This window comes from Malaclemys terrapin, chromosome 9 (assembly GCF_027887155.1).
Source record: "Malaclemys terrapin pileata isolate rMalTer1 chromosome 9, rMalTer1.hap1, whole genome shotgun sequence".
Taxonomy (NCBI): domain Eukaryota; kingdom Metazoa; phylum Chordata; order Testudines; family Emydidae; genus Malaclemys; species Malaclemys terrapin.
Window position 1 is genome coordinate 55,830,276 of NC_071513.1, and position 17,327 is coordinate 55,847,602.

The 17,327-nt window shown below is 44.4% G+C and overlaps 1 protein-coding gene across 3 annotated transcripts in view; it reads right to left on the reverse strand.

Moving 5' to 3' along the window:
* Nucleotides 1-2,861: 2,861 nt before the first annotated feature.
* Nucleotides 2,862-17,327, reverse strand: part of VPS8 (VPS8 subunit of CORVET complex) — a 258,292-nt gene continuing 243,826 nt past the window's right edge. For all 3 annotated transcript variants that reach the window (XM_054038927.1, XM_054038926.1, XM_054038925.1), the window contains 2 exons: nt 4,986-5,066; nt 2,862-3,814 (listed from right to left, as the gene is read on the reverse strand). In XM_054038927.1, coding sequence (XP_053894902.1) covers nt 3,665-3,814; nt 4,986-5,066 — 231 coding nt within the window. In that variant the 3' untranslated portion in view covers nt 2,862-3,664. The remainder of the gene's footprint in view (nt 3,815-4,985; nt 5,067-17,327) is intronic.

Below are 17,327 nucleotides of genomic sequence, written 5' to 3' on the forward strand. Positions count from 1 at the left end.
CCAAGGAAAAGTGGTTGGGACAGACAGTAAACACCCCCAGCCCAACTGCTACTAACTACAATAAAAATAAACTACAAGAATTAAAGAAAAAATAACTACTATAAGAACGACTATAAAACAAGCTAGAGAAACGTGGAGAACTCACTAAGCAAGACACCACAGTTCCAACGACCGTCATGGCTGTAAGAAGGAACTGAGGAGATGCCAGGTTGGCAGGGTCATATATTGAATGCTATGAAGGCGCCACTCCAGGGGGCTTCACAGCCGACCCGACGGATGCTGCTAGGGGAAAACTTCCTGGCGGCCGTGCACGCAACGCGCGCACACCTATTTGGAATCGATATGAGCAATCACTTGAACTCCCTTTCCACAGGGCTTCACTGCCACAAGCAACATGTGCAGAATACAGCAGCATATGCACTAAATGCAGCCTGATCACAGTGCACCCACCTGGCATCACTACAGGCAGCCAGCACAACGTGATGGTTTGGGTAAAAGGCTCTTTCAGTAATAGATAGTATGGAGGCAGAGGCAGTGCGTAGGTGGCCCAGGGGTTTTACTAGGACTGGTATTGTCTAAGTGGCAGAGTTTATATGGTCACTGTGTAGTACCCTATGTCCCTCAGCTGGGGAAGTGAAGCACTTTATAAATACAATTCTATCAAACTACCAGTTCAGGTCCAGCCCTCTGGGCTGGTTAGTGTCCTATGTACATTGAGCTGGGGCTTTATATTCTGCAGTATCCTTCAGTGCTGGCCCAGTCAGTGCAGCAGTTAGTGTGATTCACATAAAAACTCCAGCCATTCATCTGGGGACTTCCATAATAGTTCACACCACACACCCTTTTCCAAGTGCAGGGTTGGGGCCCATGCTGTAGAACGCTGTTGGAGGGTTTGTTTAATGGCTGGGAGTTCAGTGTAGAATGAAACATTTGCTGGGATTCTAAAAATACTGTAAAGTTGAACAAAACCAGGGGAGGCATTACAAATGATGACAGGGGTTCGCAAAAACAAAATCCACCCTTGCTACCCATGGAAATGGACAGCTTTAGCAGAGAGATCTGCATGGAGCATGAACTGACCACTTGCTTCTAGTGTGCACTCTCCAGGAGAGGAATCCAGTGCTACAGGAGTGATGTTCAGGTGCCTGCAGTGTTGCCACCTGAGAATTACTTTTCTTGTGGATACGTAGGAGGTCAATCCTCAACACTGTCAAGTCATCAACTCCATCTGAACTACAACCCTCTTTTACAGAGGACTTGGGAGGAATGGCTGTTCTAGACCCTTATGTGGGAAAGGAAGAAAATATTGAAAACTCAGATTCCGACTAACTCATGTCCAGGCCACTTTAAGTAAAAAGGGAGAAGGGAATAAACACATAGACCATTGCCTTAGGAGCAACCACCATAATGGCTGTGACACTCTATACCTCAGCGGAGTGCCCTGTAACCACCATATTCCTCATTTATATATAATTGTGATCTTGCATATAAAGCAGGCCATATAAAGGTATCAGGGGAAAGGTCATGCACCGCTGAAAGTCACTGTTCTATCTAAATATGTATATCATTAGTACATCTGAAGTGATGAGATTGTGTTTTTTATGGTCGTCAGTAACACATGCTGCAAGTTAGGGAATCAGCCAGATACTAGCTCCCAGAGAACAGCAAAGAACATAACCAACACCCAGGTGGGGTGTCAAACCACCATCAACAGCCACTGTCCAGCAAGGGAGTTACAATTCAAAGATTCACCTGCCTAGGGCCACACCAGGGGAATTTCTCAATCTGGCCTGGGGACTCAGCAATGCCACTAGACATGCCTGGACCTTTGCTCCTCAAGCACATGGACAAAGGGTATAAAACAGAACACAGTGCCCCCATGCTTGACCTTTCTCCTTCGCACACCTACGCTGCAAGCAACAAGGACACTCAGAAGACTGAAGACTCCAACAGAGGAGACTGGCCCAGGTTTCAAGAGTGAAACCTGTGTACTATGAACTGCAATATCCAGTGGGGTGAGAAAAACTGCTTAATCTAGATGTTGCCCAGTTTAACAGGGTTGAGAGTTTAGACTGCGTGCTTATATTTTCTTTTCTTTTGGTAACCACTCTGACTTTTTGCTTATGACTTATCACTTAAAATCTATCTTTTGTAGTCAATACATTTATTTAACTGTTTATCTTTACCAGTGAGTTTGCTTGAAGTGTTTGGTAAATCTGCTCAGGTTTACAAAGGCTGGTATATGTCCACTTTCCATTGATGAAGTGGTGAACCAATTAATACATTTGCACTGCTTGTCTTGAGCAGTGCAGGACGGTATATTCCTGAGGTACAAGGCTGTGAACTGGGGGGATTCGGCCGGTGCCTTTCGCTGTGTGATTTATGAGTGGCTCTGGGAGCATTCATGCAATATAGCTGGGTGTGGGGCTCCACATGCAGTTGAGCTGAGTGGTAACAGTGCCTGGAGGGGTTTGCTGCTTCTCACTAGCAAAGCATTGAGAGAGACAGACCAGGCAGGAGAGTTAGGGGGGCACAGTGGTCCCACAGTCCCAGGCTGCAACCCAGGGATCCCATCAGAATGGCCATATGCATTTACTTTATATTTCCTTCCACCCAATTGGAAACAGAAAAATGTTTGTGGAACCCACTAGAACAGCCACTAGCTCATACGCATAAGCTTGACTTAGTGGTTCGTGGCTGCCAAGTTCGCTGAATGGTAAATTGCTACGTTTCTCTTGCCACTAGAATTCCTGATTAATGGTACTTAGGAGAAGAGGCACTCTCTCACAGAGCTGCATCTATCACAGTAACCCCTCCACCAGCTCCTAGAGCACAGTTTAAATACAGACATTTACCAGGACTGCAGGGTTTAAAGGCAGGGCATTTTTATTAGAGAATGTAGTTTCACAGAAGCATTGCACACAAGTTCATTTACTCACAAATATATGCTCTTTTGCAGTTTCAGCTCCTTTCAAGGGCTGAGTGTGTTTCATGCAGTCATACCACCCACTTTGCTTATAATCCAGGAGATCCTGCTGGGGTTAGGGATTTGTCTAAAAGATTATTTTTACTGATACTAAATTTAAACTCAAATAAATTAGCTATTTCCCTTATAATGTTGAGGAGGCATTTTGAGAAATGCTGAGTTTGGATATTTGACATGTTCTGTATTCCCTTGGTCAATCTATCTAAGGAATAAAAAGGAACATATTATAGGTTCCAATTATTTGGATAAGCTTTGGCTGCAGACACAGTCACCCTGGGGTTAGTACAGCTGCCTCAACTTCCTGTGTTTGGCTTGAGTGAAGTACATGGAGTTGACATCATAGTTTATAGCTTTCAGTGCATCCCACTGGACAAGAACTCTGACAGTGATCTCTGTGATGTTCCTTCTGTTTTGTTAGAAGAAACAGGGGAAAATAAGACAGCAGAGAGACTACTACAGATTCCACCTGGTTACAAACCCAGCAAAACTATCTGACACAACGTGACATGTTACAAAGGATTCTGGGAAGGATATGATGGCAACGGGCAGCAAATCCAGCCTAGTAGGGCAGGTCCCATAGCCAACGAACTCACCCCCCGGGATCGATGGTAGGAGCCTCCCCAGAATGTTCTTATGCAACCATGGAAGGACTGCACCCATGGTCTGGCAAGGGAAGGGCTACTCTTCTGTCAGTGGAGGGGGAGCGAGATGCAGCTGGAAATTCTCGTTCTGGAAGACACTGTTCAGTGCAGGGTCACCCTGAGAGACATTGAGGAGCCCATGTTTTTCACCACCACGAGTTCGAGACAATTCTGTCAGGAGAGCTAACTGCAAGACAAAAGAAATACACCACTAAATACATAAAGGCCTGAGCAATCTTTAGGGAAGCATTTATTTTTAAAGGGTGTGTGTGTGTGTGTGTGTGTGTGTGCATGGACAGTATGGGATCCCTCCACCTCCCCCCTTCCTTTTACAAGATATTCAAGTAACAATGATACAAGTTTAAGACAAAGGGGATACATTCTCACCCACTGTAAGGTTAGCTGTGAAACTCATTGCAGCAGGATATTACTGAGGCCAAACAGATTAGTATGAAACCCTGGCTGAACCCTTAACTACAGAGAAAGTGCTCACAATGCCACAATGAGAATAGCAATGGCAGCTATGACAGCAAGGACAAAGTTACAAGGGATTTTCACCCTCCTGATTCACAGTATGAGCTGATCACTAGCTGGAGGCAGAAAGGAGTCTCTCTGTTGGGTAGTATTGCTCACTGACACTTGTTTTGAAGATTTTATACCTTTCCTCTGATCCATGTGACATTGGCCATTGTCCAGAACAGGATCTAGAACAGGACTATTGCTGTATGGTAATCCTATGTTCCTAAGCACTGATCAAGTGGGGGGTGGGTGGGAGAGAGGGAGAGGGTGTCTCATCTTCACCCTCTCTGCAATGTACCTAATTTTAGATGGATAGCCCTTCCCCCCAAGAAGTACGTGAAAGACAGAACGCCATCTAGCGGGGTGAGCTGTGCCTATATTATTTTGTGCGTGTACACACACACACACACACACACACCCACCACCCTCTTAAATTAGTGCAAGGACCTGGAATAACTGCAATTGTCAGAAGGATTTTATATGGCAAAACACTGTTTTGAAGTGAGTTTGGATGTTAATATTTTTTATTGTGGTAATTTGTGTATCTGAATTTTGGTAAGTTTGAAAACAGGGTGAGGGCACTTAAATACAGAATGGATTTGAAGGTGATAGCAGTGTGTGGGAAATTTTGCCTCTCTCTCAAGAGTGGAAGACCCTGCCTACATAAGCTCCAAAAAGATCAGAATTTGATTTAATAAACCTTATCTTTCCATATTGCAGCAACATTGAAAAAAAACTCTTGGGAAGAGTCGGCATCCAGACTGCTGTCTCCAACTGATGGCACAGAGTTGTGTACAATTCGATTCACCCATTAAAAAGAAGAGATGAAGATACTTTACCCTGGAGGTTCCTCGATAGAGTCGACAGAGTTGGTCAAAAGCCTGGATTTGCTGGGAATCCAACAGGGACTCTGAACTTGACTAAGAAACAAAGTTACAAGGTTACAAAAAGTTAGAGACATAAAATTAAATAACCAAAATTTAAATCTATTTAGCTAGGTATTTACACTGCCTCACTATCATGGGATCTGAGCACCCAGGCTACAGTTTGGTACCTTGTCGAAAAAAGGGAACATGCTTGTTTTGCTTTACGTCACTTTTCTATGTAAAAAGAGTAATAAAGATTGAACCACACAACACAAAGCTCTAAATATACTAAGGGGTTATGGAGCCATCATAAACCATTGTAATTAATATGTACTTAGCACTACACTGTGCTTAATTCTTATTTCTAAAGTGCTTTACAGATATTAATTAAATTAATAATCTGGTAAGAGGCAGGGGGATAGCTGGTCCAGAATTATTGTACCCTTGCTTGGTTAGAATATTACAATGTTTCTATTTTATATTCCAAAACAATCAGATTAACAATATGATCTATTGAGAGCTAATGATGCCAGATCAGCATTAATGAGGATTCCAGTTAGCTGCTAGTTTCTACTTTTACATAATATATAAAATATTCATGTTAAAATATTTCACTATGTTCTCAAATGTGCAAAAATATTTTTATGCAGGATTTTGTTTATATAGAGTCATTTGTTTATTTACTGAGTCACCTTAATATGAACTTACCTTGAATCTCTTTGGGTAGGAAAACAGGAGTCACAGTAGTGGCTCAAAACAAATTACAAAAAGAGAACTAATATTACCTCTGAAGGAATGAAGTTGATGGGAGTTTTGCCATTGACTTCAATGGAGCCAGAATTTCAGTCCTAGTGTATTACCCTGACAATACCAAGCACCGACACTTGACTCTTTGTGGTTGGGCATTTTTAGTGACTGTTATACAAAGGTATACTGCAGAAGTTGTGAGTGCATCTTCCTGAATCAGAGCCTTACGCACTCCACATCACAATATGTTAAATACAAAATAAGTTAGGATGTTAAATATACTTAAGTGATTATTACCAAAGTTATTTTATGCTTAGACGGCACCTTCAAATGCTTTCCAAACCTTAAATTTCAAAACACCACTGAGTGTAAGCATGGGACACACTGACACTTCACATGCATTATCCCAGGGCATAGAGGTTGTAACCTGCCCACAGTCATACAGCAGGTCAGTGGCTGTGCTGGGAAAAGAACCTGGGGGCTCCCAGTCTCCTGTTCTAACCACAGGACTACAATCGTTCCAAAATGAAAATATTTAAAGAATTCTTTATGTTAAAGCAGCAAGTCAGTAACTACTGTATTAAAGCCAATATTCACAAAAAGCTGGGCACCAACTAGGACACACAATCTGATTTTAATGAATAGCCTATTAGTTTGTGTTATATTAGAACAGATTAGGTTTGGCTCAGGCTAGCCGTTGTTGGATGTCTAGGCTTGCCACGGGCAGCAATACAGGGAAGGCCCCATAACTCTCATCACCTCAAAGTGTAGGAACCTCACCTGCCCAGATACACCTAGCTACTCCTGTAACATCCTCTTGGAGGCCAACCCTTCCCTTTCTCCCAAGTAGCATGAAGGCCAGGTGCCTGCTGGAGAAAGTGTGCTGCAGGACAGAGTTGCCATTTTTCCTGAGGACATGTCTCCTTGGCCTCTAACTTGGTTTTGAACTACTACCCAATGAGGGGAGGAGAGAAGGCTTCAACACCCTCTAGCAATTAAGCCTGGATAAGGCCCAAAAACTACCTTGGGAAGAAAGAATTCCATTTGGTCAGAGGCTGGGGCACTAACTACTGAGGAGCAGCTGGAGGGCAGCTATCACTCATGCGCACAGCACTACCCAACACTGGAGAACTATTCCTGATGCTAATAGGGCAGGCAGACTGATGCCTCTAGCTGCTGTGGCATTTCAAGGAGATGGAATGCAATGTTGTATTGTGTTAATACAATGCCCTCTACTGTTGACTGTATTCTATTACCCACTGTATAACTTGTGCCAACATGGCAGCCTCCTGAACACTACACTGCCTCCATCACAATCATAAATGTCTAAATTTCTTTTACCCTGTGTCCTTTTGTCTCTTTTACAATCTTTTCCTATCTTCTCCTCTTACTGTTTTTCCTGAACCCTTTATAAGATTTATTTTTCTTTTCTCTTTCATCTGTTCTCCTGTCTCCCATAATGTTTTGTTATTGTGTGCTTTTATATTTACTTTGCTCCACACCTGCTCTGAGCAAAGCAGAGGACAGGGCAGGATGTCTGTATGCACGTAACAGCTGCCACTATCACACTCAGACAGCTTATTCATTTCAACTTGCTCCATGATGAACAGCTGGGGATGAATTGCCGCCTACAAGCACAATGCAATCGCTGGTTGAAAGAGGTGTGAAATCCTATATGTATAGTATTGCTGTCTGAAGAACCACATTAAGCTGGTGAAGAGGTCTGAATTTTGAACAAACCTGCCTTCAAGATGATTCGGTTCCTTAATGAATTCTAAGGGCTTGTCTACACTTACATTTTATAGCGCTCTAACTTGCTGGCTCAGGGGGATGAAAAATCACCCCTCCTGAGCGCAAGCAAGTCTGAGCACTTTAAAGCGCTAGTGTAGACAGGCTCCGAGCACTCAGAGCCGTGCTCCCAGCACTTGGAGCTAATCCCCTCGTGGAGGTGGATTACCAGGAGCACTGAGAGAGCTCTCTGCAGCGCTCGCGCGTGACCACACTTGCACTTCAAAGCGCTGCCGCGGGAGAGTTCTCATGGCAGTACTTTGAAGTTTCCAGTGTAGACATACCCTAACACTGCAGATTAAGACCTATAATAGATCACTCATGCCAGAGTGTTGTTTTATAATTTGGTGACAAGCTGAAATTGATGATATAATATTCCTGACTCATTTCCTTTGTCCTTCATGTTCAAAATGTAACTATTTACACTGTAAAATGTTACTGTCAATAACTGTTGGTCAAGGAACCAATAGATTTATTTGCTGCACACATTACAGAATATTTTTTGATCAAGGTAAATTTAGAAATAAAGAGACCCTAAAAAAGTAGGGTTTACACATCTACTCTAGATAGACACGTTATGTAGTGGTGTTTCTCTTCAGTAATGGCTAGCCTTGGAAAAATTAGATTTTTAATTAGTAAATGTCAATTTCACCACAATTTCCATCCTTAACTGAAATTTACAAAGAAAAATGCTCCTTAAGAACTTAGCAGAATTTGATTTAAGGATATTTACTTTGTATATTTTGATGGGCTGTTGATAATTTCTGTTTAACAGTTATAAAGCTTTAGCTTTTTGAATTTCAACATCTACGGTCATTAAATAATTACTGTCTGACCTTCTCCCATTATCTGACCCCTCCCCCATAATTTCCCAGGACTGAAAATTTAAATCAATAAAAGTAGAAAAAAATACTTAAAACCCATAATTGTGCACAAGTTGTGAAAATTTTATTTGATAAGAACTGAAAGAATGCTTAAAAATAATATCTTCAAAATTATAAAAAAAAGAATTCTGCCAAGCCTACTAATTACCTATGCCAGTTGTAGAGGAAAAGAAAGGATAATAAGGAAATCTGATCATACACTCCTCTCAGTCATTCAAAGACAAGAAAATGTAACATAATTGCATCCGTTTTGCCATTTCTTCACTTGTCTGTATGTAACTATCAGATTGTTCTCAGGGTTGATGAGTTGAAATATTGCAGGCAACTTTTCCTGTTGTCTTGGAAACAAGTGATGTGGGGCCTTTTCCTTTTTTAACCATATAACTAAAGGAATGTTTTTCATTGTGATAGGGAGTCTCTCTTAGCAAATCTGAGACCTGTGTTGGTGCACAGAGGTTAAACATCTAGTTTCTCACTGAAATGTAATTTCTGCCTCAAATGCCACGGGCTGGCGGGACAGCCAATTACTGCCCACTTAGCACCTCCATGTGAACTCAACAACATAGACGTTCCTATTTAGAAAGGGTTTTGCAGCCTAGAAATGATCCAGAACAGAGTCATAGTTGAGTCAGTGGTGGGTTTAAAAGGTCTGGCTGATTTTGCAAAAAGGAGGAAAAACAAATTCTCTGTTCCATATTTTCAATTCCAGGCTTCCCATTTCCTGCTCTGGGGATGGTGCCCATCAAGGCGAGGTCACCATCAAGGCGAGGCTATTTTCTGTAGTATGTTTTTTGTATGTTTTTCCTCTAGCACTGCTATGCTAAACCTGCAATTATCCTTGATTCCACAGCTGCACAACTCATCACCAGCTAGAGCCAGAGTAGAGCAGCAACATACAGTAGACATGAGTAGGGGTACTTAGATCTTGTGGCGTGATTATTAACCCACAGAGGTACTGCTTCCAGGAGCCGTACCTTCCACAAGATTATCACTATATCAACTAACCAGTGTTTCAAAGGGTATCAAGCTATTCCAAAGAGCCACTTGCAGAGGCAGTCAGTCAGTCCATTCAGGAACAATGGGTGTATGATAATCAGAAGGGGGAGGTGAGGCGAGGCCTGATTAAATCCTTGGTTTACAATTCCACCACACCCTAGCCTGGAATCCTTACACTTTCAAGTCTGTATCCTGCCTCTGCTGGAGTGGGAGGCAGGAGGCTGCAATGGAGCTGGTTGAGAATCCCTGATTCTGGAGTTGATTCTGGAATGGCCTTGATATAGATTACAGCAGTTGGCTGGTGATGGCTCCCAAGGGACCATGCCCCAGCTAGGAGTTGCTGTAGTGCAGTGCACTTCTATGCCCGGGGCTGCAAAATGTGGGCAGCATGGAGCCAGAGATGAAGCGCTCTCTGCCCACCTGTGGAGAGGGAATCCCCAGCTGGAGAGATCTAGTCTGTCTCCATCCCCTTCGAACTAGTAGAGGGGCTTGGTGACTCCAAGTACAACCACATTGTTACAGCCTCTTCAACTAGAAACTGCAGACAAAAGAGACCTACTGGGCGAAATACAGATAAGGAGCACAAGGAGTCAGCATGATTGGCATTGGTTTCTTCACATCAGTGGCTTAACCACTGACAAGTTTTCTGTAGACTCTGCGGTAAAGGACTTGAGTTCTGAGGAGCTTTGTGGATGTTTACATGGAGCACCTCCCAAGCGTAAGGGGCAGCATGGGAGAAAGCACACAGGTCCCTGTTTGAAAATTAACAAGTGGGCAGTGGAGGCTGACTTCACTGGCCAGTCGGAGGCAAGCGTCAATATCTTGATAGGGTGGGGCAGAACAGGAAGGACCTTGAAAGTTAATACAAGCAGTATTTGATGCAGTAGAGAGAAGGGGGAGCCAGTGAAGGGATGCAAAAATGGTGACATGATCATAGTGACAGCTTAGGAAAATGATCTTTACAGCAACATTCTGCATGGATCTGAGCAGTTTGCAGTGTTGCTATAGCTGTGTTGGTCCCAGGATATTAGAGAGACAAGGTGGGTGAGGTAATATCTTCTATTGGCAAGAATGTTGCAGTAATAGAGATGCAAGATTATGAGAGCTTTAGCAGTGTGGATGGATAGAAAAGGCCCTATCTTAGACATGTTATGCAGAAATTAGAAAAAATTAGACAGCCTGGATGTGAGGATGTAGAGAGCAGTCTGAGTCAAAGATAACATCCAAGTTACAGGATTGAGTGACAGGCAGGATGGTGGTTGTGTCCCCAGTGATCGAAAAAGGAGGTAGCATGGAGGACTTGGGGAAAAAGATTAGGAGCTCTGTTTTAGCCATTGACCTTGCACTGATGGCAAGACATCCACGAGATGTCAGAGACATGAGAAGCTGAAATTTTAGTTTGCACAGAAGGAAACAGGTATGGAATAGAGAGGTAGATCTGTGAATAATCAGTACAGAGATGGTAGTTGAATGTATGTTTGTGGATGAGATTACCCAGAGATAAGGTGCATAGGAAAAAGAGAAGGGATCCAGGCAGGAGCCCTCAGCAAACCCTACAGAAAGCTGATTGGTGGATAAGGAGGATCCTCTGAGGGACATGCTGAAGGGGTAATTAGAAAGGGAGGATAACTAGGTGACGACAGAGGGTGAAGCCAAAGAAGGACAAGACTTCAAGAAAATCATAATCAATGGTATCAGAGGCAGCTGACAGGTCAAGGAGGATGAGGATGGAGTACTGAGTCTGCGCTTTGGCTAGGAAGAGGTCAAGACATTGACAAGAGCAGTTTCAGTGGAGTGCAAGAGGCAGAAGTTGGAGTAAAGAGAATCTAGGATGGAATTGGAAGAGAGGAACTCCAGACAGCGATTGTGAACAGCATGTTCAATGAGCCTAGAGATGAAAGGGAAAAGGGAGGGAGGCGATAGTTGGAGAGGCAAATAGGGCCAATGGTGGTGGGTTTTTTTTTCCTTGAGATGGGAGTCTAAAGTAGGGGTTCTCAGGACAAATTTTTTGGTGACCTCAGTGTGCAGTCACCAACTTTTGCTGGTGGCTGCTGTTACAATTTTAACTAAAATTCCTAATTAAGTTTAGGAAAGACAAAAATAAATATGCACATATACCTGCCCAAATCATTCCAATTTATTTATGTTAGGATTTTTTGCAAACTCAATAATAAAAATATACATTTTTCTCTATTCTTTACTGGACATAAACAAAATAGAAACAAAAATAAGGTAATTGTCTTTTTTTTTATTGTTGTTTATGGTTGCTTTTTTTTTTTTTTTTTAAAAGAAGACTTGCTGGCTAGTAAGTCTGTTGTTGTGAAAAGTGATATTAACAACACATAAAAATATCACTTTTCACAGCAGCAGACTTAATTTGTCCCTGGGCTTGTCAGGGCTAAGCAAGCCCTGGATGGAGAGGTGGGTAGGGAGGCAGTGGGGGCCAGAGGCAATGGGGAGAATGGGGCGGGGGGCAGGGGAGGCAGTGAGGGCCGGGGATGAATGGATGGGACATCAAGGAAGGTGGGGAACTCACTAGCAGCCTGCTCCTCCAGCAACTGTCGCTCCAGAGGGGAGCAGGACCCAACCCCTGCTGGCAGCCTTGGGGGAGGGGCCACTGCTTTGCCCCCATCGCTGTCCAGGAGACTGTGGCCACAAGAAAAGCCCCTGGTGGCCGAATTTGAGAAATGCTGGTCTAAAGCATGCTTGTATTTTAAGGGGAAGAGCCAGAGGAGTGAGAGGTTAAGCAGAGGAGTAAAGGAAGGGATGAGAATGTTGGTGACAGAAATTAAGTCAATGAACTCTCCTCCAGAAGCTGGGCATGCTGCTTCCACAGTGCTCCAGGAGATGAGGAACAAACTGAAAGCCCAAAGCTGGACAGTGTAGGCTACTGGTTTGCCCATGATCACTGGGATGGCATGGAAAGCATCATTTCAGTCAGAGATGCTAATGTGCCAATGAAACCTGAAGAACTTAATGTTTAGAACTGCCCTGTTCGAGTGTGATTGTTATGGGACAGGCACATGCTCCAGCTGCAACACCAGATGACAGGGTGTGGAGACTTAGTGAGACACATTGGGTGTGACCGTAACCAATGCCACTGGGCTGCCACTTGGGTTTTTAATCTGGGGCTTTCAGTGATACAAGCATGAGCCACCACCACTTGATCGAAAGGCTAAAGATTCTAGCTGGAAATTCAGAAGAGAAACTAAGCTGGAGACTCAAGTTCTGTGGATCAGCCACTGGGGGGGAATGTGCAATATGCACTGAATTATGGGTGTCACAACACGATAAAAAGATGTTAGGATGTCACAATACATATGCATGCCTCAAGCACACCACTACCTGACAAGCCCTATGGTCACAGTGAGATATGGAGCAATGAGATCTTTATCCTCAACCTAACGAAGACCTATGAGGTAACCCTCTTGATCTCTGGGACCCCCAGAAACAAGCCTACTTTAATTATATTACTGCTGACAACTTGAATCCCATGACAAACTGTCACTCTGCTCTTTTCTTACAAGGTAAAGTGAGTAGAAGAGTGTTGGTGTTTGTAAGTGAACAGAGAAGTAGTAACTTATTTGGGCTCGCACGAGTTAGGGTTTTTCCTTGACATTTGCAAAGACAGAAAAATCTTTTGTGTAGAACTACTCCACTTCCCGGAACAAAAAACGCAAAGCTCTGCTTGATTGTGTCCTTTATTCTTTTCTTTTGTCCTTTTAGACGTTTTAGGGGATACCAAGGAAGAGGCAAAGAAAGCGACCACATTTTTAGCCACACTACTTTTCACACAGAAACCTGCCATTTAGACAACAGAGACAAAGATTTGTTATTTCTGCTCTGTAATCTCAAACCTACCTATTGTTACTGCAGATACTATCTGAAATTGTGAAGACCATGAGAAAAAGTGACTACATCTTAAACATCTAAAATGCTTCAATTATCAGAAAGCCAGAAAATACTGGTGTCTTTGGCAGTTAGCCAACTGCACTCTCAGATACAGTCAGGATATACAGCTTATATCTTTTGCTGTATCAAAATGTAAGACTGTCTGGGCTCTGTAGGATTAATGAGATAGTACTGGTAAAGCACTGAACATTAAAACAAAATATCCATCGCAAATGGAGTAAGGACTGTAGGAATGAAGAAAAATGTGTGTTTTGTAGTTTAAGTAAGATAAAGGGTTAAATTAGCTTAATATGTTTCTGTAGGAGTGGTCATGTAAAGTGCAGGCCTGGTTAGCAGTTGTGGAAAGGCCTTGAAAGCATGTGAATTAATTAGAAAAACTGGACCTGAAAGGTACCTGATAAGACAGAAAGAAGAGGAGGCTCTAATGATCAGAGATTGTTAATAATAAGGAAGTGTGTGTGCTGAACTCATAGTGATCTCAAAACCAGCCAAAAACTGTTTTTTAGCTACGTTAGCAACAGGCGATGACATCATTTGTTTGTTAAAGGCTATAAAAGGGTGAACTCTTAAAAGGTTCATTGCTAATACACCGGACCCTCGCTAGAATGTGGGATTTGGATCCATGCACGGTACCGCGTTAAAATGAATTGCAATTAAAGTAATTAAATTTGGGATCCATGGCCGCGACCGTGTTGTATGCGAATTTGCGCTATATAGACACGCGTTCTAGTGAGGGTCCGGTGTACCTCCTGCCTGACCAAACTGGAACTGACCAACATAGGTCGAAGCACCCCTGGTTTTAGCCCTTTTTAAAGTACCTTAATCAAATATTTATGAATGTTTTCTTACTGTTTGGGTGTAGTAATTACTTATCAGTTAGGCTTTTGCTCATGTTTAGAACAATGGTATAGATACCATTGATCTATTGGATTAAAAAAAGAATGTATGGTGAAATTAATGTGTGGTGCTACCTTGTATTAATAAGTTAATAAATAATAACAAAATAATAAATTATTATTATTATCCTGGACAAGGACAATTAGACAACATTTTTAAATGCATCAGGAAAAAACTACAGGAGTACTTGTGGCACCTTAGAGACTAACAAATTTATTAGAGCATAAGCTTTCGTGGACTACAGCCCACTGTTATTCATCTCTCGTAACTCTTGTTCTTCAAGATGTGATGCTCATGTCCATTCCAATCAGTTTGTGCGCGCGCACGTACGTGCACATTGGCCAGAAGATGTTTCCCCTAGCAGCATCTGTTGGGTCGGCCTTGGCACCCCCTGGAGTCGTGCTCCCATGGCGCCTACTATAGAGCCCTGCTGATCCACCACCCCTTCAGTTCCTTCTTGCTGACTACTTCGACAGAGGGGTAAGGAGGGTGGGTACTGTAATGGACATGAACAACACATCTTGAAGAACAACAGTTACGAGAGGTGAGTAACCGTTTTTTCTTCTTCGAGTGCTTTTTCATGTCCATTCCAAACAGGTGACTCCCAAGCCAAGTTTAGGAGGTGGGGTCGGAGTTATCCACTGACTGGAGCACTGCGCTTCCAAAGGCCGCATTGTCTCTGGCCTGCCGGGTGATTGCATAGTGCGTGGTGAAAGTGTGTATGGAAGACCACGTCGCCGCTCTGCAGATTTCCTGGGTAGGAGCTTGAGCCAGGAACACCGTCGATCAAGCCTATGCCCTGGTAGTGTGTGCTGTGATCGGAGGCACGGGAACCCCTGCCAGATTGTAGCACTCACGGATACAAGTCACAATCCATGATGAAATGCGCTGGGCCAAAACCAGCTGACCTTTCATCCTGTCGACCACTGCCATGAAGAGCTCGACCGACTTCCTGAACGGTTTTGTTCTCTTGATGTAGAAAGCCAGCACTATGCGGACCTCCAGGGTGTGGAGTTAGAATGCGGTTTAGGGTAGAAAACTGGGAGGAAAATGTCCTGGTTGATATGGCACTGCGAGACAACCTTCAGGAGGAAAGCAGGGTGGGGCCTGAGCTGAATCTTGGCCTTAAAGAACACGGTGTAGTTCGGGTCTGAAGTCAGGGCCCTGAACTCAGAGACCTTACTGGCTGAGGTTATTGCACCAGAAACGCGACCTTGTAGGAGAGGTAGAGTAGGGAGATGTTGCTAAAGGCTCAAAGGGTGGCCCCATGAGCCTAGAGAGGACCAAGTTGAGGTCCCAGGCAGCAACCGGTTAGCGGACATGGGGCTACAACCCATCAAGCCCCTTTAGGAAGCGGCTGACCATGAGATTAGCAAGAACTGAGCGGCCCTGTATGCCCAGGTGGAATGCTGAGATGGCAGTCAAGTGCACTCTTACAGAAGGCAACAAGAGACCCTCCTGCTTCAGATATAGAAGATAGTCCAGAATGTGCGGCACTGAGGCTAGCGTTGGGGGCTAGTTGCACTGCACCAGCCAGATTGAAAATCTCTTCCACTTGGCAGGGTACGTGGCCCTTGAGGGTTTTCTACTGCCAAGGAGGACCTGTCTAACCTGGTCTGAACAGGAAAGCTCTGCAGGATTCAACCATGGAGCTTCCACACTGTAAGAAGGAGCGACTGCAGGTTTGGGTGTTGGAGATGTCCGTGATCCTGTGTGAGAAGGTCCGGGAAGAGTGGCAAGGTAATCGGGGCTCCCACAGACATGTCTAGGAGGGATGTGTACCAATGCTGATGGGGCCAGGCCGGTGCTATCAGAATGACCCGAGCACGATCTCTGTGGATTTTGAGCAGGACCTTGTGAACGAGCAGTATTGGCGGGAAGGCGCATAGGAGAGCCCCTCCCCAATGGAGCAGGAACACATCTGCAGTGGAGCCCAGGCTGTGATTCTGGAAGGAGCAGAACTGCTGGCACTTCCTGTTGTGTCGCGTAGCGAAGAGGTCGATCAGGGGAAATCCCCACCTTTGGAAGACTGAATTTGCGACGTCCGGGTGAAGGGACCACTCATAGCTGCGGAACGACCTGCTGAGGGTAGTCTGCCAGCTTGTTCTGAAACCCGGGGAGGTACGACGCCTGCAGGTGGACTGAATGTTCTACACCGAAGTCCCATAGCATGAGGGCTTCCTGGCACAGGGGTGAGGAGCGTGCACCCCCATTTGTTGATATAGAACATTGCAGCCATATTGTCCGTCATGACTGATGCATATTGTCCGGTTAGGTAAGAGCAGAATGTCTGACATGCTAGGCGCACTGCTCTGAGCTCTATGACATTGATGTGGAGGAGCAGATCTGCTTGCGACCAGAGGCCTTGAGTCCTGTGGTCCCCAGGCCAAGTCCAACGCATCAGTCACCAATGACAGGGATGGCTATGTGGCAGCAAAGGGGATCCCTGAGCACACCAGCTGGGCATCGGTTCACCATCGGAGCGAATTGAGGATTGGGGCGAGGCAGAGTCATGATCCTGTCCAAGTTGTCCAGGGCTGGTCGATAGACTGATGCTAGCCAAGATTGGAGCAGCTGAAGCCTGAGTCTGGCATGTCATGCCACGTACGTACAGGCCGCCATGTGCCCGAGAAGCTTTAGGCAGTTTCTCGCGGTAGTGGTGGGAAACTGCATGACTCCCTGGATCATGTCGTTGAGGGCTTGAAACCTCGCCTGCGGGAGGAATGCCTGGGCTTGGGTCGAGTCCAGTACTGTCCCCTATGAATTCTATCCTCTAAATGGGGGACAGCGTCGATTTTGCTTTGTTTAGGAGCAAACCCAGGTTCTCAAAGGTGGCTCTGATAAACGCGACCTAAGTTTCCACTTGTGTCCTGGAGCGGCCTTTGATCAGCCCGTCGTCGAGGTACAGAAACACCTGTACCTGATGTCTCCGCAGAAAGGCGGTGACGACTGCCATGCACTTGGTAAATACCCGAGGTGCTGCTGACAGCCCGAATGGGAGGACAGTAAATTGGTAGTGGAAACTATTGACCACAAACCTGAGGAACTTCCTGTGGTTCTGAGTGATTGCAATGTGAAAATACGCATCCTT